At 40.5% G+C, this 20579-nt stretch overlaps 1 protein-coding gene across 3 annotated transcripts in view; it reads right to left on the bottom strand.

Annotated features, from left to right (window-relative positions):
- The window catches only part of YPEL2 (yippee like 2), a 69469-nt gene that overhangs the window by 37946 nt on the left and 10944 nt on the right, over positions 1 to 20579 (bottom strand). For all 3 annotated transcript variants that reach the window (XM_031966505.1, XM_003767919.4, XM_031966504.1), the window contains exon 2: positions 13747 to 14068. In XM_031966505.1, coding sequence (XP_031822365.1) covers positions 13747 to 13863 — 117 coding nt within the window. In that variant the 5' untranslated portion in view covers positions 13864 to 14068. The remainder of the gene's footprint in view (positions 1 to 13746; positions 14069 to 20579) is intronic.

The raw sequence follows: 20579 nt of genomic DNA, 5'->3' as shown, positions 1-20579 counted from the left end.
CAAGTTAAAAAATGAAGACACACAAGGGAAATGTCCCCAGAAATATCATTCTATTACTGTTGTCCAAGCACACATACCTGTTGTCAATGTCTGATTTTACTTAGGGAACCCTCAAATGAAATCCATCCTTTTTCTTGGGCAGCAAGCAGGCTTTCTGACAGAAGCTTAATCCTGCTAAATCTCCTCATCCTCCTGAAGCAACACAGGCCAGGATGCAAGCCAAAATCTCATAGAATTTCAGAATCTAAGAGTCTAAAGGGATCTCAATGATTGTCAGGTCAATCAATAAGCATTTATTAAATGCCTACTATGTACTAGACACTTATATTTTGCTAAGATAGAAATGGAACAGTCCCTATGCTCAAGTTTATATTCTGCCATTCTTTAAATCAATCCATGTCTGTATAGGAATTCCCTCTACAATTGCCAAAAAATAATCATCCAGCCTCTGCCTTAAGACCTCCAGGGAGGAGGACACCACTGCAGCCCATCTTGTTTTCAAAAAGCTTTAATATATCAAACCGAAACGTGTCTCACTGCTAGTTCTCTCTTGAGGACAGGTGGAGCAAATCTAATCCCTGTCCTACATTCCTGAGTTACTGTGAACACCATTATCCCAGCCTCCTTGAACATACTACATGTTTTCTCTTTTCCAGACTAAACATGCCCAGTTTTTTCAACTAATCCTAAAATGGCAAGATATATAGCAGTACTCTTTGAAAGAGGGCGGAAGCCTGATCCCTCGTGTGGTATGAGTGACCCTTATGATCAAATATTCCTAGAGAGGAAAATGGTTTTGTATCCTACTCTCCCCACCATCACTATGGGTAAGGTTTGTCATTAAATCAACGACACTGTCTCCCACCTTCCTGACTCTGACCCCTCTTCACCATATGTTTAAGTTTCCAAACTTCCCTTCTTTCACATCTAGAATGGCTAGTTCAGAGAAGTCATGACATAGCATTACTGGCTGGCTGGTACTCATAGTAGCAACTGCTTAGGTGCCATTGGGAAAATTTCTGCCTTTTGTCTTGTAGATCACTTGGGATCCCCTTCCCTTTCCACCAAGGGAAACAACCTTTGGAAAGGGAAGAGTGTGACATCTCACAGGATGACCAACAGCTGTGATTGTCACTGAAGATTTCATTGTCTTTGCTCTCAGATCCATCTTTCTTCTCAATTTCTCTATTGATGTAGAGAGAACCACCCCACAGTGTCCCAGGTTCCTTCCTTTTTCTCAACTCACAAATCAAATAGCCAAATCTTGTCAATTCTTTAGCTGTGCCATCCCTTCCTCTCCACTCCACAGCCATCACCCTAGTTCTCTCTCCTCGTTACTTAGGTATGTAACAGCTTTCTAATTAGTTTCCCTGCCTCAAATCTTTTCCTTCTCCAAACCAAACTGCCTATATGGCCATCTGACCCTACTCAAACTCCAGTGGCTCCCAATTAAGTCTAGTATCAAATATCTTATGCTTTTAAAATTTCTATTTTGGTAAATTTCATAACATATAATTATGTATAATCTATATCTATAGATATATACACACATATCAGGGATACAAGATCAAAAAAAATTCTCTTAATGGAATGTGTGTAATCAAAAAAAATTTAAAAGACTCGCCCCCTTCCAAATCCCTCATCATTCTGCTCTTGTCAATATCCCTCCTAAAAATGCAGTGTCCAGAAGCAAGTACAAAATGCCAGATGTCTTTCTGTCCAGGGCAGAGTAGAACAGCCCTAAATCAAATGAATTTTTTTTTGGCCACTCCATAGTCTGAGTAGCAGTTTATTAAAATCCCTTTAATATTTTTCACTCCTGAAAACAAAACTTAAGTTAATCTCTCAACTTAATAGTGAAAGGGCACTATGCTGATTACTACAGGATTTAAAAGATCAAATGAGATGCATAGAACTTTTTGCAAACCTTAAAAAAATGCTATATAAAAACCTTAAATGTGCTATATAAATACCATCGACTTTTGTTATATATAATGACAAGGTCCTTGACCTTCAAAAGTTTACAATCTAATTGGAAGGGGGGGAGGGGGAGAGGACATAAACATATGAGAAATGAAGCAATGAGACATGAATAGTACAAAAGGCATCATAAAGTAGCACATGACTAATTGCCAAATGAACAACAGACAAATGCTGAAAAGATTTCAAATAAGAAAGGTCATAGACTTTGTAGTTGAAGCACGGAGAGGTTAAGGAACTTGTTGTGAGTCTCAAATTGGCACATGTCTGAGGCAGAATTTAGAAGCACATCTTCCTGATTTCGGTCCAGTGCCCTACTCACTAAACTAAGCTGCCTCTAAAATGGAAGGATGGTACAGTAGATAAAGTGCTGAGCCTGGAGTCAGGAAGTTTCATCTTTCTAAATTCAAATCTGGCTTTAGATACTTCCTAGCTGTGTGACCCTGAGCAAGTCCCAACCCAGTTCCCAGCCTCAGTTTCCTCCTGTGTAAAATGAACTGGAGAAGGAAATGGCAAACCACCTCAGCATCTTTGCCATGAACACCCCAAATGGGGTCATAAAGAGTCAGACATTCCTGAAAAATAAGTATAATAGAGGGAAGGCTAGAGCAGGGCTTCTTAAACTTTTTCTACTTGTGACCTCTTTTTACCTAAGAAATTTTTATGTGACCCTGGCTATATAAGCAAATAAAATAGGTATATAAATCTAACATTTACATTTCACAACCTTCACATTCAGTTACAAGAAGACTCCATATGGAGTTGTAACACATGGTTTAAGAAGTTGCAATTTAGGAAAAGGATATGAGCCGAGTCTTTAAGAGGTTCCCATTCAATGTTAGATCTGTGAATGGGATTTTGACCAAAGGAAGGTAAGGGAAGAGCGGATATTTCAACTACAGAAGCACCATGAGCAAAATCAAAGGAAAATATATGAATCATTTACCTATAGGGTGACATTCAGCTAAAGATTATCACTAGTGATAGAAGGACTATGTAATACCAACTATACAAGCAGAGACCTTAAATCCCTTTTCCTCCTACAGGGCTTTAGCCCTGTAGATGATGACGGATTATTCTTATTCTCAGGATGCTCCCCTTCTTGAAAATTAGCCATTTGGAAACCAGATTGAATTCAGCTCTTCTGAACAGATGTCCTTCTTGAAACTTCCTCCTTTTCTTGTTCAGGGAGAATCCTCTGGGCTAGCCATACTAAAAAATACTTCAGGAGGTATTTGCCCATGGTTACAAATAGATGTGATGCCAATTAATGGCACCAGGAAGGGCCTCTTTCTCAATTTTCATAATTATCATTATGGATAACGAGGCAACTATGTGAGAGACAAACATACATCTCTAAACCTGCTCTCGTTCTCAGACTCTAACGCCCTTCCCAAGCCCTAGTGAAGAAGTCTCCCAAACTACAAGGGTTTACAAAGCCCAGGGTTGATTTTTACAACACATCTCAAGAGGCCAAGTCAACATTTTTTTTTTTGGTATTACAGCAACCAGGGAAAGAATCATATTTGAGCAGCCTCATGCTCCAGTGGTCTGAAGTCTGCAGCAAAAACAGAGATGATTCACCAGCCTTCAATCCCTGGCAGCTCCCTAGATAATAAGTTGGAGAGTGATTTTCCTTCTGCCCAGATCATTAATTTTCACATGGAGTGAGAGCTACTACAAGATAGATCTTGCCTCCCATCCAAAAGGAAAAGAGAGTGACTTTCAACTCTGCTTTGGATAATGAGCTGTCCTGAATTCATGTCAATCACATCAATCCACAAGCATTTTTAGATGCCATATATGCCAAGTACTGAGGAGACAAACAGTACCTGCCCTCAAGGAACTTATATTCTACCGGGGCAAATCAGATAGGGAAAAATGACTTCACACTTAACAGTGGTTTTAAGTCTTCCTACAATTAGATGACAACTGATATTTACTGAAGAGCAATGTCTCCAAAAAGGAGACCAGCAATAGTTGAGATTCAGTGGTAGCCAATGCCATCCCCCCTCCCCTCACCCCCCATATCTCCATCATTCATATCCACTGATGAGCCTGGGAATCCAGCTTGAAGACCTCACTATGAACCAGCCAGAGCCATATTCTTGGCAGGCTCTAAGAATGGCCCTTCTCACCATGTACTGGCTGAGGAGAGAAAGGAAGCCAACAACACACAATATTGTGCATAATCCATATGGTTCCCTTCCACCCAAAGGAAGAAACAATTGGCTGGAGAATGTCAGCTCAATGGCAGTAAATAATCTGCAGGATTTGAAACCAAGAAAGACCTATATTCAAATCAAGTCACAGAGTATTTACTAGTCAACTAATATTTCTCAGTCTCAGTTTCCTCATCTATAAAATGGGAAATCTTCTTGGGTTATTGTGAGCAGCAAATGAAGACAATATATATGGTGTTTTGAAGACATCAATGTCAGCTGTTCTTAAGGCAGCCCAGGGAAGGGGAAGAAGTGTATTTGAAGTCAAATGATCTGGATGTTAATCATGGTTCTGCTGTGCGGTATCTGTATGACTTTGAACAAGTCACTTCGCCACTTGAGCTTCAGTTTCCTCTGTAAAATGAGGAAGCTGGCTTACCTAGACACTGAAGTCCCATTCCAACTGACATTCTCTGTGGTTCTGTGCTACTTGGTTTCCTAACCTTCCTTTTCTTTTGGAAATAGCATTTTATTTTTTCCAATTACATGTTTTCAACATTCTTTTTTTATATTTTGAGTTCTAAATTTGTTTCCCTCCCTCACTGCCATTCCCTTCCCCACAAGATGGGAAGCAATCTGATATAGGATGTACATGTGTTATCATGTAAACATATTTCTGCATTAGGCATGTTGTAAAAGAATCAGAACAAAAAAGAAAAAAAAATGGTATGCTTTGATCTGCATTCAGACTCCATCTCTGAATGTAGATGGCATTTTCTCTGAGTTTTTTGGAATTGTCTTAGATCACTGATCACACAATGTTGCTGTTGCTATGCACAATGTTTTCCTGGTTCTGCTTACCTCACTCAGTTTATGTAAATCTTTTCAGGTTTTTCTGAAATCAGTTCACTCATTATTTCTTAAATCACAACAGTATTCCATTATACTCATACACCACAACTTGTTTAGTCATGCAACAGTTCATGGACATTCCCTCAATTTCCAATTCTTTGTCATTATATAGAGTTGCTTTATGTGGGTCCTTTTCCCTTTTCTATGTTATCTTTAGGATATAGACCTAGTTGTGATATCACTGGACCCAAGATTATGCATAATCACATATTGCTCTCCAAAATGACTGGATCAGTTCACAACTCCACCCACAATGCATGCATTAGTGTTCCAATCTCCCCAATATTTATCATTTTCCTTTTCTATCATATTAGTCAAATAGGTGTGAGGTGATACCTCAGAGTTGTTTTATTTTGCATTTCTCTAATCATTGGTGATTTAGAACATTTTTTCAAGCAACTATAGACAGCTTTAATTTTTTTTATCTTAAAAATGCCTATTCATACCCTTTGACCATTTATCAATTGAGGAGTGACTTGTATTCTTATCAATTTGACAATTCTCTACATATGAGATATGAGGCCTTTATCATAGCAAAATTATAGTAAAAATTGTTTCCCAACTTTCTGTTTTCTTTCTAATCTTGGCTGCCTTGGTTTTGTTTTTAATTTTTTAATGTAATCAAAATTATGCATTTTGCATTTCATAATGTTCACTCTCGTTTGGCCATAAATTCTTCCCTTCTCCATAGATCTGACAGATAAATTACTTTTTACCCTCCTAAGCTGCTTATGGCATCGTTCTTTATGTCTAAATCATGTACCCATTTTGACTTTATCTTGGAATATGGTGGGAGATGTTGCTAACCTTTCTTTTCTGTCCAATCAAGTTTCCCTGGAGGGCAATTCTAGAAGATGAAGCTTTGGGAGAAGATAAAAGGAGCAAAGATTTAAGCTAGAAGGGAATCATCTCCTCTCAGAAACCATCTAATATCTAAATGAGGAACATGAATAGTCCAAATTGAATGGCTTGCCCGAGATCACACAAGTCAAAAGAGCAATGAAGTCTAAAGCAGAAGTGTGGCGACTATCTCTTTTTAAGAACATGAACAAGTATGATTTAGATATACTGTATGTATGTAATGACCCAACCATCTCTCCAGTTCCATGATGAAACACATTCTCCACTATGGAGAAACCCTGTTTTCACCAACACATTAAGGATTAATCCATTAGTCACAAACTAATGGATGGTCAATCCATTAGAAGAGCTTCCTCAAAGCACAAACAATCCTTTAGATGACTCCAAAATTTTGTCACCAATCTTGACCTTTCTTCAGTATTTCAATTTCCAAATTCAGCAGCTGGTTGCACATTTCCATCTGAATAACCCATCTCACTCATGTCTCAAATTCAGAGCAACATCTTTTTTTCATCTGATTGGTTCTTCCTTACTCGCTACTTACTTAAGATATCACCATTCATCTTTTCCACTATGTCACTCCTCTGCTCAATAAATTTCTATGTCTCCCTATTGCCTAGTTAGCAAAATCCAAACTTTTGCCCAAAATTCAAGGGGCATTTATAATATGTTATCAAACTGTACTTTCCAAGTTTCTCATATCACTATTCCCTTTCCCTTTTATTATCCAGGTTAGATTACTCATTTGTCCACATGGTGTTTGCTCTTCTGCTTCATACTACTTATTATTGGTTGATGGTTTTTTCCTCCTTATATATAGAATACTCTTCACCATTTAGATTCCGAGGCTTCTTTAATGGTAACAGGTCAACAAGGAGCTTTTATTTATTCCCCCAAATGAGTGCTTAACTACATTATCAGACCTCAATTAATATGGTCTTATCTTTCTCTAATTCTTAATATAACCCAGAGCATTGTAGACATCTGTGTTTGCAGTTTACCTCCTAGCTTAGAAATTCCATGAAGGCAAAACCTACATTTTTATATTTTACATACACACATACATACAAGTATGTGTGTGTATATTTATATGTATCTATGTGCATACACACACACGTGTGTCTCCTAGTGCTTTCAGTGATCTACATACTGTATTTGAATGAATAAATTTATGAATACTGAATTTTTAAATGGGTCACTGATGCACCCCTAAGGGGCCAGCAATACTTTGCGGGTGCTACAGAAAGTATTTCATGGAAAATGGTATAGATGGTAAGTTGTAATCCTCTTGGTCGAAAGCCCTTCAAAAATCTGAAAAAAAAGTTTACCAAAGTACATATTCTAGGTCTGTTGAACAGTGAGCCTGTAGAGGTTTTTCTACTCATTCTAGCCATCTTATCTTTTTCAATGGCAGTTTTTTTTTTTTTTTTTTTTTTTTTTTTGCCTTGTTCTTCAGGCATGTCAACCTTATCCAACTCTTCATGACCCCATTTGGAGTTTTCTTAGTCAAGATACAGGAGTCAGTTGCTATTTCCTTCTCCAGATAATTTTACACATAAGGATGCTGCAGCTCAATCAATGTCTGAGATTGAATTTGAATTCGGCTCCTGCTGACTCCAGGTCCAGCACTCTATCTACTGTACCAAAGGCAGCTTTTTTTGTTCTATAATCCGAAAGCACATTTTTACAGTAGCATTCTTCACTAAAGAAGCACAACAATGTAAGCCATTCCTTGTGCCAACTCAAAATGCCACCTCCCTGCACACACTCCAACATCTGAGCCATGACAGCCCCTAGATAAGAGGCTGGAGGATGTCTCAGCACATTCTCTAGATATCTCAAGTCATCAATTCACTGAGCTTCTTTCACCCTTTCTTCCCTCTCCTCCATAATAAAAGCAGGCTTTTAGTCTTGGAGACATACCAGGCTTTCCAAACTCTCCCTTTCTCTTATCTCCTTCCCTTCCAGGTTCATTTTTTTCTGGAGCTCTGATTCTAAGGGGAAAATTACACAGCTAAGATGTAGATATGCTGAGCTTATGGGGGAAAGGGAACCATCTGACTTGGATGACAAGAAATTCAAGTGAAAAAGAGGTAGAGGAGTACTATTGCAAGTGCCTCAAAGTCTAGAATCAAAGTTATAGTGCAAAAAAAGGAGCCAGGAATCTTACTCTCCCTTTCCTGGGAATCTAACTCCCTGGAGGACCTTGAACTCAACATTTCAGTTCTCCTCATCTCCATAATGGAATTTAGCCAAAATAATAATAAAAAGTGTAACAATTTCCAATCTGCAGATAAAGGCTCTATTAAGAGTACAAAGTATCACTTAACTACCCCAGCTTCAATCTATCAGCTTCAGCTCCCATGTCCCTCAGGACATTCTTCAAAACCAAAAGAGATGAAGTCAAGACTGGGAAAATAGAGATATATTCTCCAGTGGGGCTTTCTTAAATGGAAGAGAGGAAAGGGCGGGAGGAAAGGAAGGGGGGCGGGGGAGACAACAACTGAAAATAAAGACTGTCTGTTTCCCAAGAAGGCGGTTGAGGAGAAACTATTCTTTCCATTAAGTAAACTTCCAAAAGAACCTATGGATTATTTTTTGCTGGGACTAACCAAGGAACAAAATAAAAGAATCTTTGTACAATGCCAGCCAGTTTCCTTACTCTTTTAACAACAGCCAGTTCTGCTCAATTTTCTAAAATACAGAGCTTTAAAATGCGCCTCCCCCCCCCATCTATCCACTCATCCATCCTAACCCTGGAGAGAGCAAGGAAACTAAAGCTTGTGCTAAATTTGGCCTGTGCTTGTGAATAGACCTCTCTCTGCAGGGAAAAGGGAGACTCTAAAGGAGGACCTGAAGCCAGCAAAGTCTGGGTTCCAAGAACATAAGAGGCTAGAACAGCACTAGGGTAAGGTGATCTAAGTACTCCACCCAGCCTCATTCACTCGGCATTCAGGTTTCTCAAGGTCATTTGCCAGACACTATGTCCAAGATATTTTTTAAATTAAAATTTAGTTTTCTCTTACAAACCTAAAATAACTTCCTGTTTAACAGCCTTCTCCACCTAAGGAAGAGAAAGACTGGAAAGAAGACCAAAATAATTCTGGATCCACCTGGAAATGTCATTTGAAGGTTTCTCTCTCCTCCCTAGCTGGGGACAGGGAGCACTTATTAATTCTTCCCTGTTCATGTCACCAAACACATTCCCCTCCCCAGAATTTAGACATTCTGGTAGAAATTCTTGTAGCCAATTTTTTTTTGGGGGGGGTGGGGGGGACTCAATGGAGAAAAAGCCTACCACCCCCCCTCTCTTAAGGTTTCTGGCCTAGCCTAGCCTAGAGATAAAGACCTTTCTTTTTCATCATCTAGGAAAGCAGATTCCATTCAGAGTTAAAGAGCTTCTGGTACTAGACCTCCAATCAAATAATATCAAGAGTTCTGATACTCACTATATGACCCACAGAGAAAACCAAGATACTAAGCCTCAACTTCCCCATCTGTACTTTAGAACAATGGATTTTAGGTCAAGAAGATCTGAATTCAAATCCTGTCCTAAAAACTTATTAGCTATGGAAACAACATCTTGCATGATTTCACATGGATAATTGGCTTGTCTTCTCGGCAGGTATACAAGGGATGGGAGGTAAGGAGAGATTTTAGAGTTAAAATTAAATTTAATAAATTCAAATTTAAAATGTAAAATTTAATAATAATGTTAAAAATAAATATATATTTTAAAATACTAATAAGTAACTCTGACCAAATCTGCTAAACCTTTCTGAGTCTCGGATTTTTTTTTTTTTTTTAATTTGTAAAATGGGGATTATGATAACCCTTACCTCAGAAGGATATATTTTGTATAATTTGTTTAAGATTATCATTACTTCAACTTCAAAGATTTATAATTTTATGAGGGAAGACTCATTCACTTCAACATAGATTGCAACCCCTCTTCAAGAATTGCTGTGGTTAAAAAATACTTCAGTCTATAGCCAAACTGAGTCTCCTTTTCAGCAGGGCCCCAAAGGCTAAACCAAAGGCCTTCCAACTCAATAGCACCTTATTAAGTGAGCTTGTACTCTTCTTTAGAAGTTTTAGAAAACTCAAGTTCACTTACATGATATGGAACAGGCCTTGGAGTAGGGCTTTAGGAGAAGGCATAGGATAGAACTTTATTGGGGAGTCCCAGCTATAAAATATGACCTACAATATATTTCAAGGAATATTTTAAGAAAAATGTCTTATACTGCACCTTGGAAAGACACTACAATGAAAGAGAAATGGCCTACAGGAGACCTACCTTTGAATATTCAAAGTCCACCACCCCCTACACACACACATTGTTGTTGTTGTTTGTCCTTCTTAACGAGGATCCAATACCTCAGGGAGATGAAGCTATGATGTGTAAGTAAGTTGGATTAAAGTGAGGGAGGGCTGTGCAAGGTAACCTGTCTCACTTTCCACAGATAAAGCTGGGTACACACACAGACACAAGATTATACATATATCATCTATAAAATGGGGATAATAATGCCAAAAATACCAAATGGGGGGTTATTTTACTTAAATCAGTTATTGTTCCTTTAAGTCTTAAAATGCTATACTGAAAAAACAACAACAAAAACTGGGGGATGGAGGAAAAAATCCCTTGAGTCAGCCAGACACTTTGCCCCTTCACTATGGTTCATTTAACACTAGATACTTTTTCAACCCAAACTTGGCCAGAGAACTACAGTGTAAGCTTCCCATCACCTCATGCTCAGACTAGACTGATTTGAGTGAGATATCACAGCAAATCCTCCCCTCCCTTTCACTATGTTTAAGTCATGAATAGACTACTCTGAGGTGGGGGAGGTGTCTCCAAAAGTCAACTTTGGCCAAATAGATCTTAATGTGGCTGATGTTGACATAGCCAGTAATCTGACTGATGTCCCCTTCTCAGTAGTAACAAGATTCCCAGTGGGAAGGAGTCATTCTAGCACCCATCCTCCACTCTAGTGTTTTATCAGAGAAACCAAACCGTCTTGTCTTGTCTTCTCTTGTCTTTCCTTTCCTTTCCTCCTCCTCCTCCCCCCTCCCTCATCTTATCCTAAGATACAGAGGGAAATGAGAAAAGCAAGATCCTGAGGAATATGAATACTGGGCTAAAATGAAGAGATTGGAATCAAGACAATTGCAAAAAATAAAAATTTAAAGAATAAAGGCATCTGGGGGACGGTGGGGAAGGGAAATCTCACAACTTTGGACATGTCAATTTCCCTAAACAGAAATATTTCAATTCAATGTCATGGTCACTGTGATCTTCTCCATCATTCTCCTTGATGGCTAAAACAGTTGTTCTCAGCTGGGGAAGGAGAAGAGAGCAGAGATCCCCAACTTTTTCCTACTTTTAAAAAGCAAGGGATTTCTAGAAAATCCAAAGAGGAGCCAAGACAAGTTAAATTGTCAGAGAAAGAGGCTCAAGCAGAGTAGTCTCTGTAAGGGCACTTGTCCACTAAAGTACTTTTGCATGCCGCAGGCCTTTAATAAATGCAGGTTCAATTGACTCGAGTCTAAAGGTCATCTAAACAAATGAAGGAGCATTAAGGAGAAAGAGTAAAGGGAATAGAAAGGAAGCAGACCAAACGAACTTTTGCCTTCCTCCTATTTATGAGAATCCTAATAGAGAATAGATATCCTAATAGAGAATCTCTATAGTCAATTCACTTGCATGTTATGGCATCACCACCCATGTAAAAATGAAGAACAAACCACAGTCAGATATTCTTTCTCACCGAAATCTGAGGTGGATTAAGCTGGTTAATGGTTATCCATTATCCTGCTGAGAATCCAGTAGGGTCAGCTTCTCTTTCCATGGCAGCACCAAAAGCTGAACCTCTAGGGTCTATGGGACTCTATAGGGAGTCTCCATGGGAGATTCTCCAGGCATGGAAGCTAGCCAAGGCCTTGAAGCTTAGATCTCAAGCTCACTGGTAACTCGAAACCCGTGGCTCAGGGTCAGAAGGGAGAGGAGGTTCTGTCTACTTCATCTGATTCTGCTCTTCTGAGGTTCCTCTTTCCCAAAGGTTCTCAACATTTTTAGGGGTCATGAACCCCCTTCTTTGAGAGTCTGATGACTGAATCCCTTCTCTAAAGGATGTTTCTTTAAAAATCCATAATTGAGTGAAATGCTAAATTTCAGTTAGAGGTCAGTTAAAATAAAGATGTCTTTTTCACCACCCAAGTTTATAAATTGGATGAAATCTGTCTGGGAACAGCCTAAGAGCCCCTGCTTTATATGCCATCATTTTTCCTTTTCTAGTAGCCACTTTCTTTACTGTGCTAGGCAGTGAGTTGGGAAGCTCTGCCATGCTCTCCCAGATTAACTAGCTCCCCCAGCCTAGCTCAGCTTAGTGAGCTGATAATTGTGTCTTTATCCTGCAGTGTTCTGCAATGAGTCAAGTGCAGACTTAGGGCCACACTTGAAGCTCAAGGTCCCCTTGCCCCAGCAGCTTAGTGCAGATGGCTCCTGGTCAAGGCAAGCTGCAGCCCCATCTGTGCTGCGATTCTTCAGGTCTCTGACTGAAGACTGAGCACACACAATCCTCTGCCTCACAATGGCTCCAAGTCAATCCAGGGGATTTCCCATGGACACACCAAGAAAACTATGTATCTGAGATTTTCCCAGCTGCCAAACAATAGAGACGATGCTTTTAGAAGGAAACTGTTCTGCTTTCCATGATGTCCTTTGTATTTCTCATTCTAGGCTAGCTTCTAGCCTGGACCCTATGGAGCCAGGGTCTGCCTAAGGCAGTGCTTCCTTCAACATTAGACCTAAGCAAGGCTAGGCAGGAGGAATCAGTGCAAGAGGCAGAGAAAAGGAAAGGTCAGTGAATGCTCTGACCTCTGGGGGGGCAAATTTTTTTTTTTTGCCAGAATGGGTGGGAATTCTGGCTGAGAAGGAAAGTTGGATGCTATTGCTTTTGTTTATGACCAAAAATAGCACCATTTTTGTCCTGGATGGCCAGGTGCAAGTTGCCTGGATTCATGGGCTAAATGCTCTAGTCTAGTATCGGAGAATCTGGGCTCAAATCCTGTCTCAGATCCTTAATCTCTGAGACTTTAGTTCCTCATCTATAAAATGGACTACAGGGAATCTCTTCTGGTTCTGGACTCATGTTCCTATAATCCCAGGGTCCCATGTGCTTTCATCAGTTCTTCAACTAATTTTCTTTTGGTTCTCTCTATAGATGCTTGACCACTTCTGCAAATCAACTTACTTAGGGAGAAAAGGGCCCTGTGAACTTGTTAGATACACACACACACACACACACACAATTTTATTTCAATAGAATTTATTTTCTTTGTAATTCTGTGTATTTTATGTATTTTAAAATATTCTTTGAAGGGGTCCAAGGCCTTACCAGATTTCCAAAGAAATGTATGATGCAAACTAGCATAAGCACAACTGGGCTAACCTTAAATGTGATCATCTATGACCTTATCTGACGTTCTAAACCAGTCCCAGAAAGACTGCAATATGTGTGAGCTTGTGGGCTTAGGACAATCACATCCCATCATCCCCAATAATGCCCCTATCTCCCCTTTCTTAACTGGCACATAACCCCAGCTGATTGCAGGCTAGATGATGACCAATTTCTCACTTAAATTACACCATCCCCTCCATTCCCCAAGTGTCTTCTCAGCTGACTAAAAGCATCAAAATGGGGGTGGCTGAGATGAGAAGGGAAGTCAACCTCACCAGTGAGAGATCTGTCCCCTAGTGAAACAGCACAACTCATCCTGGTACATCTTACAGATGAGGAAGGAGCGCCCCCAACAAGACACCTACCTTGGAAATGAGTTCATCATGGTTGGCCAGGTGAGCCCTGCAATGGATACAGCTGTAGGTCCGGTGGCAAGAAGGCAAGTATGCCTGAAAAGTCTTGGACCTTGTCATCTTCACCATTGGAGCCGCCGCTGAATGCTGTGCAAACTCAGGAGTGGCCCAGGAGGTGCTCCCACAGGACGGGTCGCAGGGGAAACACCGAAAGACACAGGTAAAGGCCGTGGTTTTGGCAGGTGGCGGGTGTGGGGCAGGCTCCACACACTGGCGATGGCTTCGGAGGAAAGACTCACTCGCAGGCAGAGGTCTGCGGCACGTTGTCAGCAGCCTGCAGTGCCAACAGAGAATAAAATAATTAGCCATGGGACCAAAGCTTCTGACTCATAGCCCAAAAGCTGTCAGAGATGCTGCCTCTGAAGTGAACCAGGAGACAAGGAGAGCCCAAAATCCCCTTCTAGGACCACAAGGTCTTATCTCTTCAATGTTCTTCTTTGTAATATCCCCAAAATTAAATTAAATGAAGCGTGAAGCATTGTAAAGGATGCAATACCTCCACTTTTGCTGAATGGTGACACATACTTCTATATAAAACCCCCAAGCTACAAGTGTATTCAACAGCTACCAGAGTGTCCATTAAAATCCAGCAAGCTGGATACTACCCACATCATGATAGTGGTAACAGATGGGCTCAGGGCACAAAATGAGACATTTCTGGACCTGGACAGTGCAGGAGTTTGTTCTCCTTGACTATGCATGTTTATTATGAAAAGAAAGTGGGAGGGAGAGAACAGATTTTTTTAATCAAAAAATGTTTGTTTTTTTAAATCCAGTAATCTGGATTCCAGTCAAATTTGCCCCTTTGGGCTGGGAAAAGTTTGACTCCAAAATGTGCTGGGCCAGAGTCCATGTAGAAAAAACTCTAAGGGAATCCCCTTCTTTGCCTTTGCCTTAGCCCAAGGCTTAGAACCACTGATTCCCAACACTTACATGGAGAATTTCTCATCCCCAAGTGGCACCTCTAGAATCCTCTAAGAGACTATCAGTAAAGATGCAGTCAACCCTAAATCAACCTTTGTTCCTACAATTGGACTTGGGGGTTGCTAAACTCTTGTCATTTTTTCATCTTCACAAACCCCAGCTCATAATGCAGTACACACTGACCATGGCAAGTCTTTATTAGACTTTATTATTTTAATAGGTCTTTACTCAATTGAACTGAGCATAAACACCAGCAGGAGACTGGCTGGCCAACTTCTTTCAAGGAAGTCAGTCAGTCAATAAGCATATATTAAGCATCTATTTATTTAGCATGTGCCAGGCACAATATTAAGCCCTAGAGACAAACAGGCTCTTCCCTGAAGGCCCTCACATTTTACATTTGACCATGTGCATATATGTGCTGTGTTGTTGTTCAGTGGGATGGAGATTTGCCATTACCTTCTGTAGCTCATTTTAAGATGAGAAAACCGAGGCAAATAGATTTAAATGACTTGCCTAGAGTCACACAGCAGCTTGTCAGTATGTCTGAGGCCAGATCTGAACTCAGGAGACATTCTGACTCCAGGAGTATATTCTCCACCGAATGACCTGCAAATCTTAATTCAGAAGGAAAGCAGTTCTCATGGGGCAGCATCAGGCCCCCACACAAGAAAGATTTAATAAGCTTTGATGCTATACTCAGACTCCTGTTTGAGGTAGTTTCTGAAGTAGAATGTCTCCTCTGCCCCTCTTGGTCATCGTGGACATAATAGAGAAGTCAAGCAATTAATTCCATGAAGTTACATCTCTTCCACTGGGAGAAGACTACTCCAAGAATGTGTGATGCTCTCCACAGGACAGCCTTGTGACATTGGATAATAATGGCCAGGGACTAGCAGCAACCTCAAAGAGAAGAGGGAGAGACCCACAGGTTCTGAGCCCACCCTCCAGCCCACTCAGCTGTTCTAGAGCCTGTTTATTTCCTGGGCTTCTTTTACTGGGGGTGCTCCCACTCGCCTACCTCCCAGGAGAACTATGAGTGTTAATTAACACTTGCATCACACTTTGAAGATAAAATTATTTAGAGAGATGGGGGAGGAAGACAAATAAAATCAAGTCTTCTCTTAGTGGATTATATCTGGGATCCATCTGTCTTTTCAGAGAGCATACAAAGCACTGTCTCCTTTTTACCAGGCCCACCACTTTTGTGGTGAACCTTCTAAGACAATCCTTCAAGTCCTGCCCAATTCTCCTACCCCACAGTCATACAAGTAGTCACCAAAAGCTCCTATATATACCCAGATTATAATTACAACAGCAGCAAGTATTCATAGTATTCTACACACATTATCTGTAACAACTTTGTAATGTGGATGCTACAAACTCTACATGGGGAAACAAAGGATCAAAGATCTTAAATGGCTTTCTCAGTGTCACACAGCTAGTGGATGTTAAGAGTGGGATTCAAAGTCTCATCTGATTCCCACCAGCTTCTTTAACATTTAATTAGGCAGGCAGTTGAATTAACACTCAGGCTTGAGATACCAACAGACTGAACTCAACAGTGTGAGTATTTCTTTTCCACGAGCATAGAGCCAGAAAAATCTTTGGTCTAAGTTAAAGCTGAGCCATCCAACTTTTGCAGAATGAACTTAGAATAGGCAGGGTGACATGAGAGAGCCCAGAGCACAGTATGTGCTCTCCTTCCCCATCCATATTTTTAATCAAGGGTGAAATCAAGTTGAAATGAAGATAGAAGAGAAAAAGTTGTCACAGATAGACAGTGACCAGCTTGAGGGAGCATGGGGTGAGGAAGAGAGGAGGGACAGTCCTACTGGCCTTGTTTTGATGGCAGAACCTCAGGTACAGGTCCATTTCAGGATGCCTGGGGGGAAGGCAGCAGAGAGGCCTGGAAGAACCAGTAGACTTAGCAGCATCCAGTCAGTATTCAACTTTCCTCCCTCAGAACCAATTTTCTGGTATAAAATTCAAGTGAGGAGAAGGCCCTCTAAGCACTTGCAATTTTCCTGTCACTATCTGACTGAGTTGTCAATCAGCATCAAGGCAAACCAGCAAGGTACAGATTTAAAATTACAGTTGAGTTAATGCCAATTCCTGTGGAGTTAAGAGATGACAATGGTAGAAACTTTTTACTGTTTTCTGTGTCCATTTCATGATGAGACCCCCTTTTACTATAGAATTATTAATGATCCATCTAGTCTAACACTCTCATTTTATAGAAGATTGACTTCCTCAGTCACATAGGCCACAATTCTCCAAACTCAAGTCTTTGACTAGTGTTCCTGCCATTATACCACCTGGAAACAAAATTCCTGCCCAAGGTCACATTTGCTGATGGTAATGTCCCACTACCCTAGTCATTTGACAGTACAGGACCTTCCCCCATCTCTTTGTTTGTGACCCCCCCATCTCCCAAAGCACAGAGCCCAGGAGAACCCCCTCAATGAGTTATACCTTAGCAGCTCTAAGTTTACCTTTAATAAAAGGGTCATCTTTGGAGGCCAAATTTGAACCATTGTGGGTCAGTCACTATTAAAACATAAAATGTCCCTCCTACAAAGAATATGATAACTCATTTGGGGTTTCCTGAGCTCCTCCCTCATTCCCTGAGCATGAAATACTGAAAATACAGCAGCTCAGAAAGACAGAGCTCCCAGAAGTCTGTAGGAGACTAGCAAGAGCAGGAGGGGTGAAAGCAAACACCTTCTCCTTAGACCATATGCTTCTGAAGTCCAATCTTGACTGCTAGATGGAGGAAGGCAGGGTAGAAGGGAGGACAAGCTCTAACCCCATCCACCACCACCACCCCCATCCTGAGCAAACACTGTGGGAGGAAAAGAAAACAAGCCTCTGGCTGCCAGTCTGGGTTTATACAGCAGCTGCAGAGTCTGTTTTCTTATCCATACAGGGCAGATTCTAAATTATGCATTTACCGGGAGCAGGATTATTTCTTCTTTCACTTCTGTTCTTCAGGAGGAGGGGAGAAATACAAATAGCAAGACAGGTTCTGGTTTTGCTCAACTCTGGGTCCGAAAACTTAATCCTATCTTCAATCTGAAGAGGTGGGATATGTTATGTCCCAGCAGATGAACACACACACACACACACACGGACCAAAGGCACTAATTCATCGGCACCTAGGAAGCCCTCTCAGACAGATAAGCTCCTTTAAGAGGCTCAGGAAGAATCTCAACTTGGCCAACTGCCATCTTGTTCATACTCCTCTTTGGGGGTGGAGGGGAAAGGTGGCTAGTTGAAAGGAAAGCAAGCCACTGTCTCAGGTATGTAAAAAAAGAGAGGAAGGGGAAAGGAGAGACTAGCACAAGAGGATTCAGCAAAGGCCTGCAAGGCTAAGATGAAAGGAGAGATTAGATGAAAAAGACAAGCTTTAAGTAGGAAACTACTACCTACCAGACACATGGGGGAGGGGAAACGCGACTACTTTTTGTTTTGGATTCTCAGGTGAAAATCAAGAGTAAAAATAAGATTTGATGGACAGAAAGGGGGGTGGGGGGGTGGGGAAGGAAGAATGAGATTAGGGGCTCCAAACACTATTTGGGCAGAGTCTGCTTCTAACTCACTATAAGCTTTTAACCATCTGGGTCTTTTGTTTTGTCATCTATAAACGAGGGGCATGGGCTTTGGTGAAGCTCAGATTGATTTCCAACTAATCAAATAAGCTCAATATTTAAAAGCCTCAGGGCACATGTACAAATTAAACGCCATTTTAAATGAAGTAATAATCTATCACTGTGAAAATTAAAGAAAGATTTGCTACCATTAGCAGCTGGCTTCTTCCTATCAGCAAGGGAGAAAGAAGTAAAGATGTGAAATATTATTAAAAACAAGGAGCTTGGCAACACCCGATCAAGGGTAAAGTCCATCAGCGGCACACTTCAGACCTTGCCAGCATATGTGGCCAAAACTCCTTCACCCAGACAGATGCCTTTTCCTAAATGAGCCATAACCACAACAGAAAAACCCCAATAGTCTCAACCTAGAAGCACCGTGAATCGCCTAACAAGCCCAGAGTATTAGGGGCTAAGGCAAAACCTTCCTCACCTCACTACCATGCACCGTAACACCAGGCCCATTATTCTTCATTCGAGACACTAGGTTGGAACTGTGCAAATGTTCCCAAGCAAACCTTTACCACTGATAGAGGTGGCAGGATTGGGAGGATTTGGTCTGGTGGTGAAAAAAAAAAAAAAAAAAAAAAAAAATCTAATGACGCTCAACCACAAGACAACCAGACTCATTCCTTGAATATTCAATTTTTTGAATTTTTCTTGGTGGGGAAGATGGATAAAAATTTAAAAAATAGACACTTCTTCCCTCTAGCTTCCATTCCAGCCTCAGGCCAAGAATAGGCTAATTTTAACTTCAGGGAGACAGGGAGAAAAAAGTTATGGGACAGCAGGGATTCCCAGGAAACATGATGACCTTAGTGACAATTCCCCTTTGAGACTTCCTTAAATGCTTCATTGGTAGGGAAGGGTTGGAGAGGAGAGTTTGATTTTGAAATCAAAAACTGAGCTCCCTCCTTCCTTCCCTCTCTCCCTCCCTCCCTCTAGCCCATCACAATGAGATGTTGTCTCTAAAACATGAGTTCCAACCTTTCTCTTTTAAGAATTCTCTTGGAAGTTAAGCAATTGTAACAATTCCTTCTTTTCTACCTTTGAAACAAAATCTAGCATTTCTAGCACCTAACTTGCTGTGATAAAAAAGCTAACTTCTGCAAAGCACTTTGCAAACCTTAAAAGTGATATATGAAGGCAAGCTTTTGTTATTTCTCCAGACAAGAAACAGCAATTTTCCAAGTATCCTTTAATTATGTGCAAAGGAAATGATTTTTTAAAGTTAAAACTTACTTTTCAAGGTAGTCCCAAATTCAAAGATTCTAAATAAAATCTGCTTTTCCCCAAGTCACTTGAGGAAGGTCAAGCACTTATTCCATCAATGCTAACATTGTTCAAACGTGGTTGGGATGCCTTTAGGGGAACCATCAGAGCCCAAACTAAGAAAATCAGCCTCCTGGCATTGTAGGCATATACCCCCCCCAAAAAAATAGCATAAGCTTGATCACCCACATTGTGTGCCAAGTTTAACTCTGAACTTGAGGCCTTCCAAAATCAAATATGCCCTTGAAGAACAATATGTCACCACTGAAGACTGTCCAAAGAATATGCTGTAGGCTCTAAAAACAAGTTTAGAAGTTCAACAGAACTAATCTAAGGTTTACAAAATTCAAAGTGTTCTTTGACTTACCAAACTGAATGCTTTAAGAGTTCAAAAATAATTATGAATAACCTTTTTTTGATTTAAAGTATACACACACACACACACACACAGAAGGGCAGGTAGGGCTTTTCTGAAAACTAACCCATTTAATTGTCAATCATCAAGAAATCACAATTAAGGAAGCATTCATTAATCAAATGGATCACTTTTACCTCTGATAAAAAGGAATCAATATCATAAATATGACAAAGATTCTGGACTGTAAAATTCAAGTCCTCAACTAAATCTAACAGATTTCAGTTAGAAAGACCTTGAATTTAGGTCACGAATTTACCAGCTTGGTATGTGTCATGGGCTAGAGGCAGGATCTAGGACCAGTCCTCCAGCAAAGGAAGTTTTGCTTATAGATGGAGTTTAGGCCTTTGAAACATCTGTTAGAAAAGTAAATGTATTCACCACATGGCTATTCGTTCATTCATAGATTTGTTGGGGGGAGGGGCACATGTGGGGCTTGCAGCTGTCACAACATCTGCATGGAGAAGAGGCAATTTCTCCTGAAGCACCTTGACTTGGCATCTGATTACTGGAAGCTGGAGCAC

The sequence above is a fragment of the Sarcophilus harrisii genome, chromosome 4 (assembly GCF_902635505.1).
Source record: "Sarcophilus harrisii chromosome 4, mSarHar1.11, whole genome shotgun sequence".
Lineage (NCBI taxonomy): Eukaryota > Metazoa > Chordata > Mammalia > Dasyuromorphia > Dasyuridae > Sarcophilus > Sarcophilus harrisii.
Note: the sequence above shows the minus strand (reverse complement) of the source record. Positions and strands in the feature narration are given on the sequence as shown.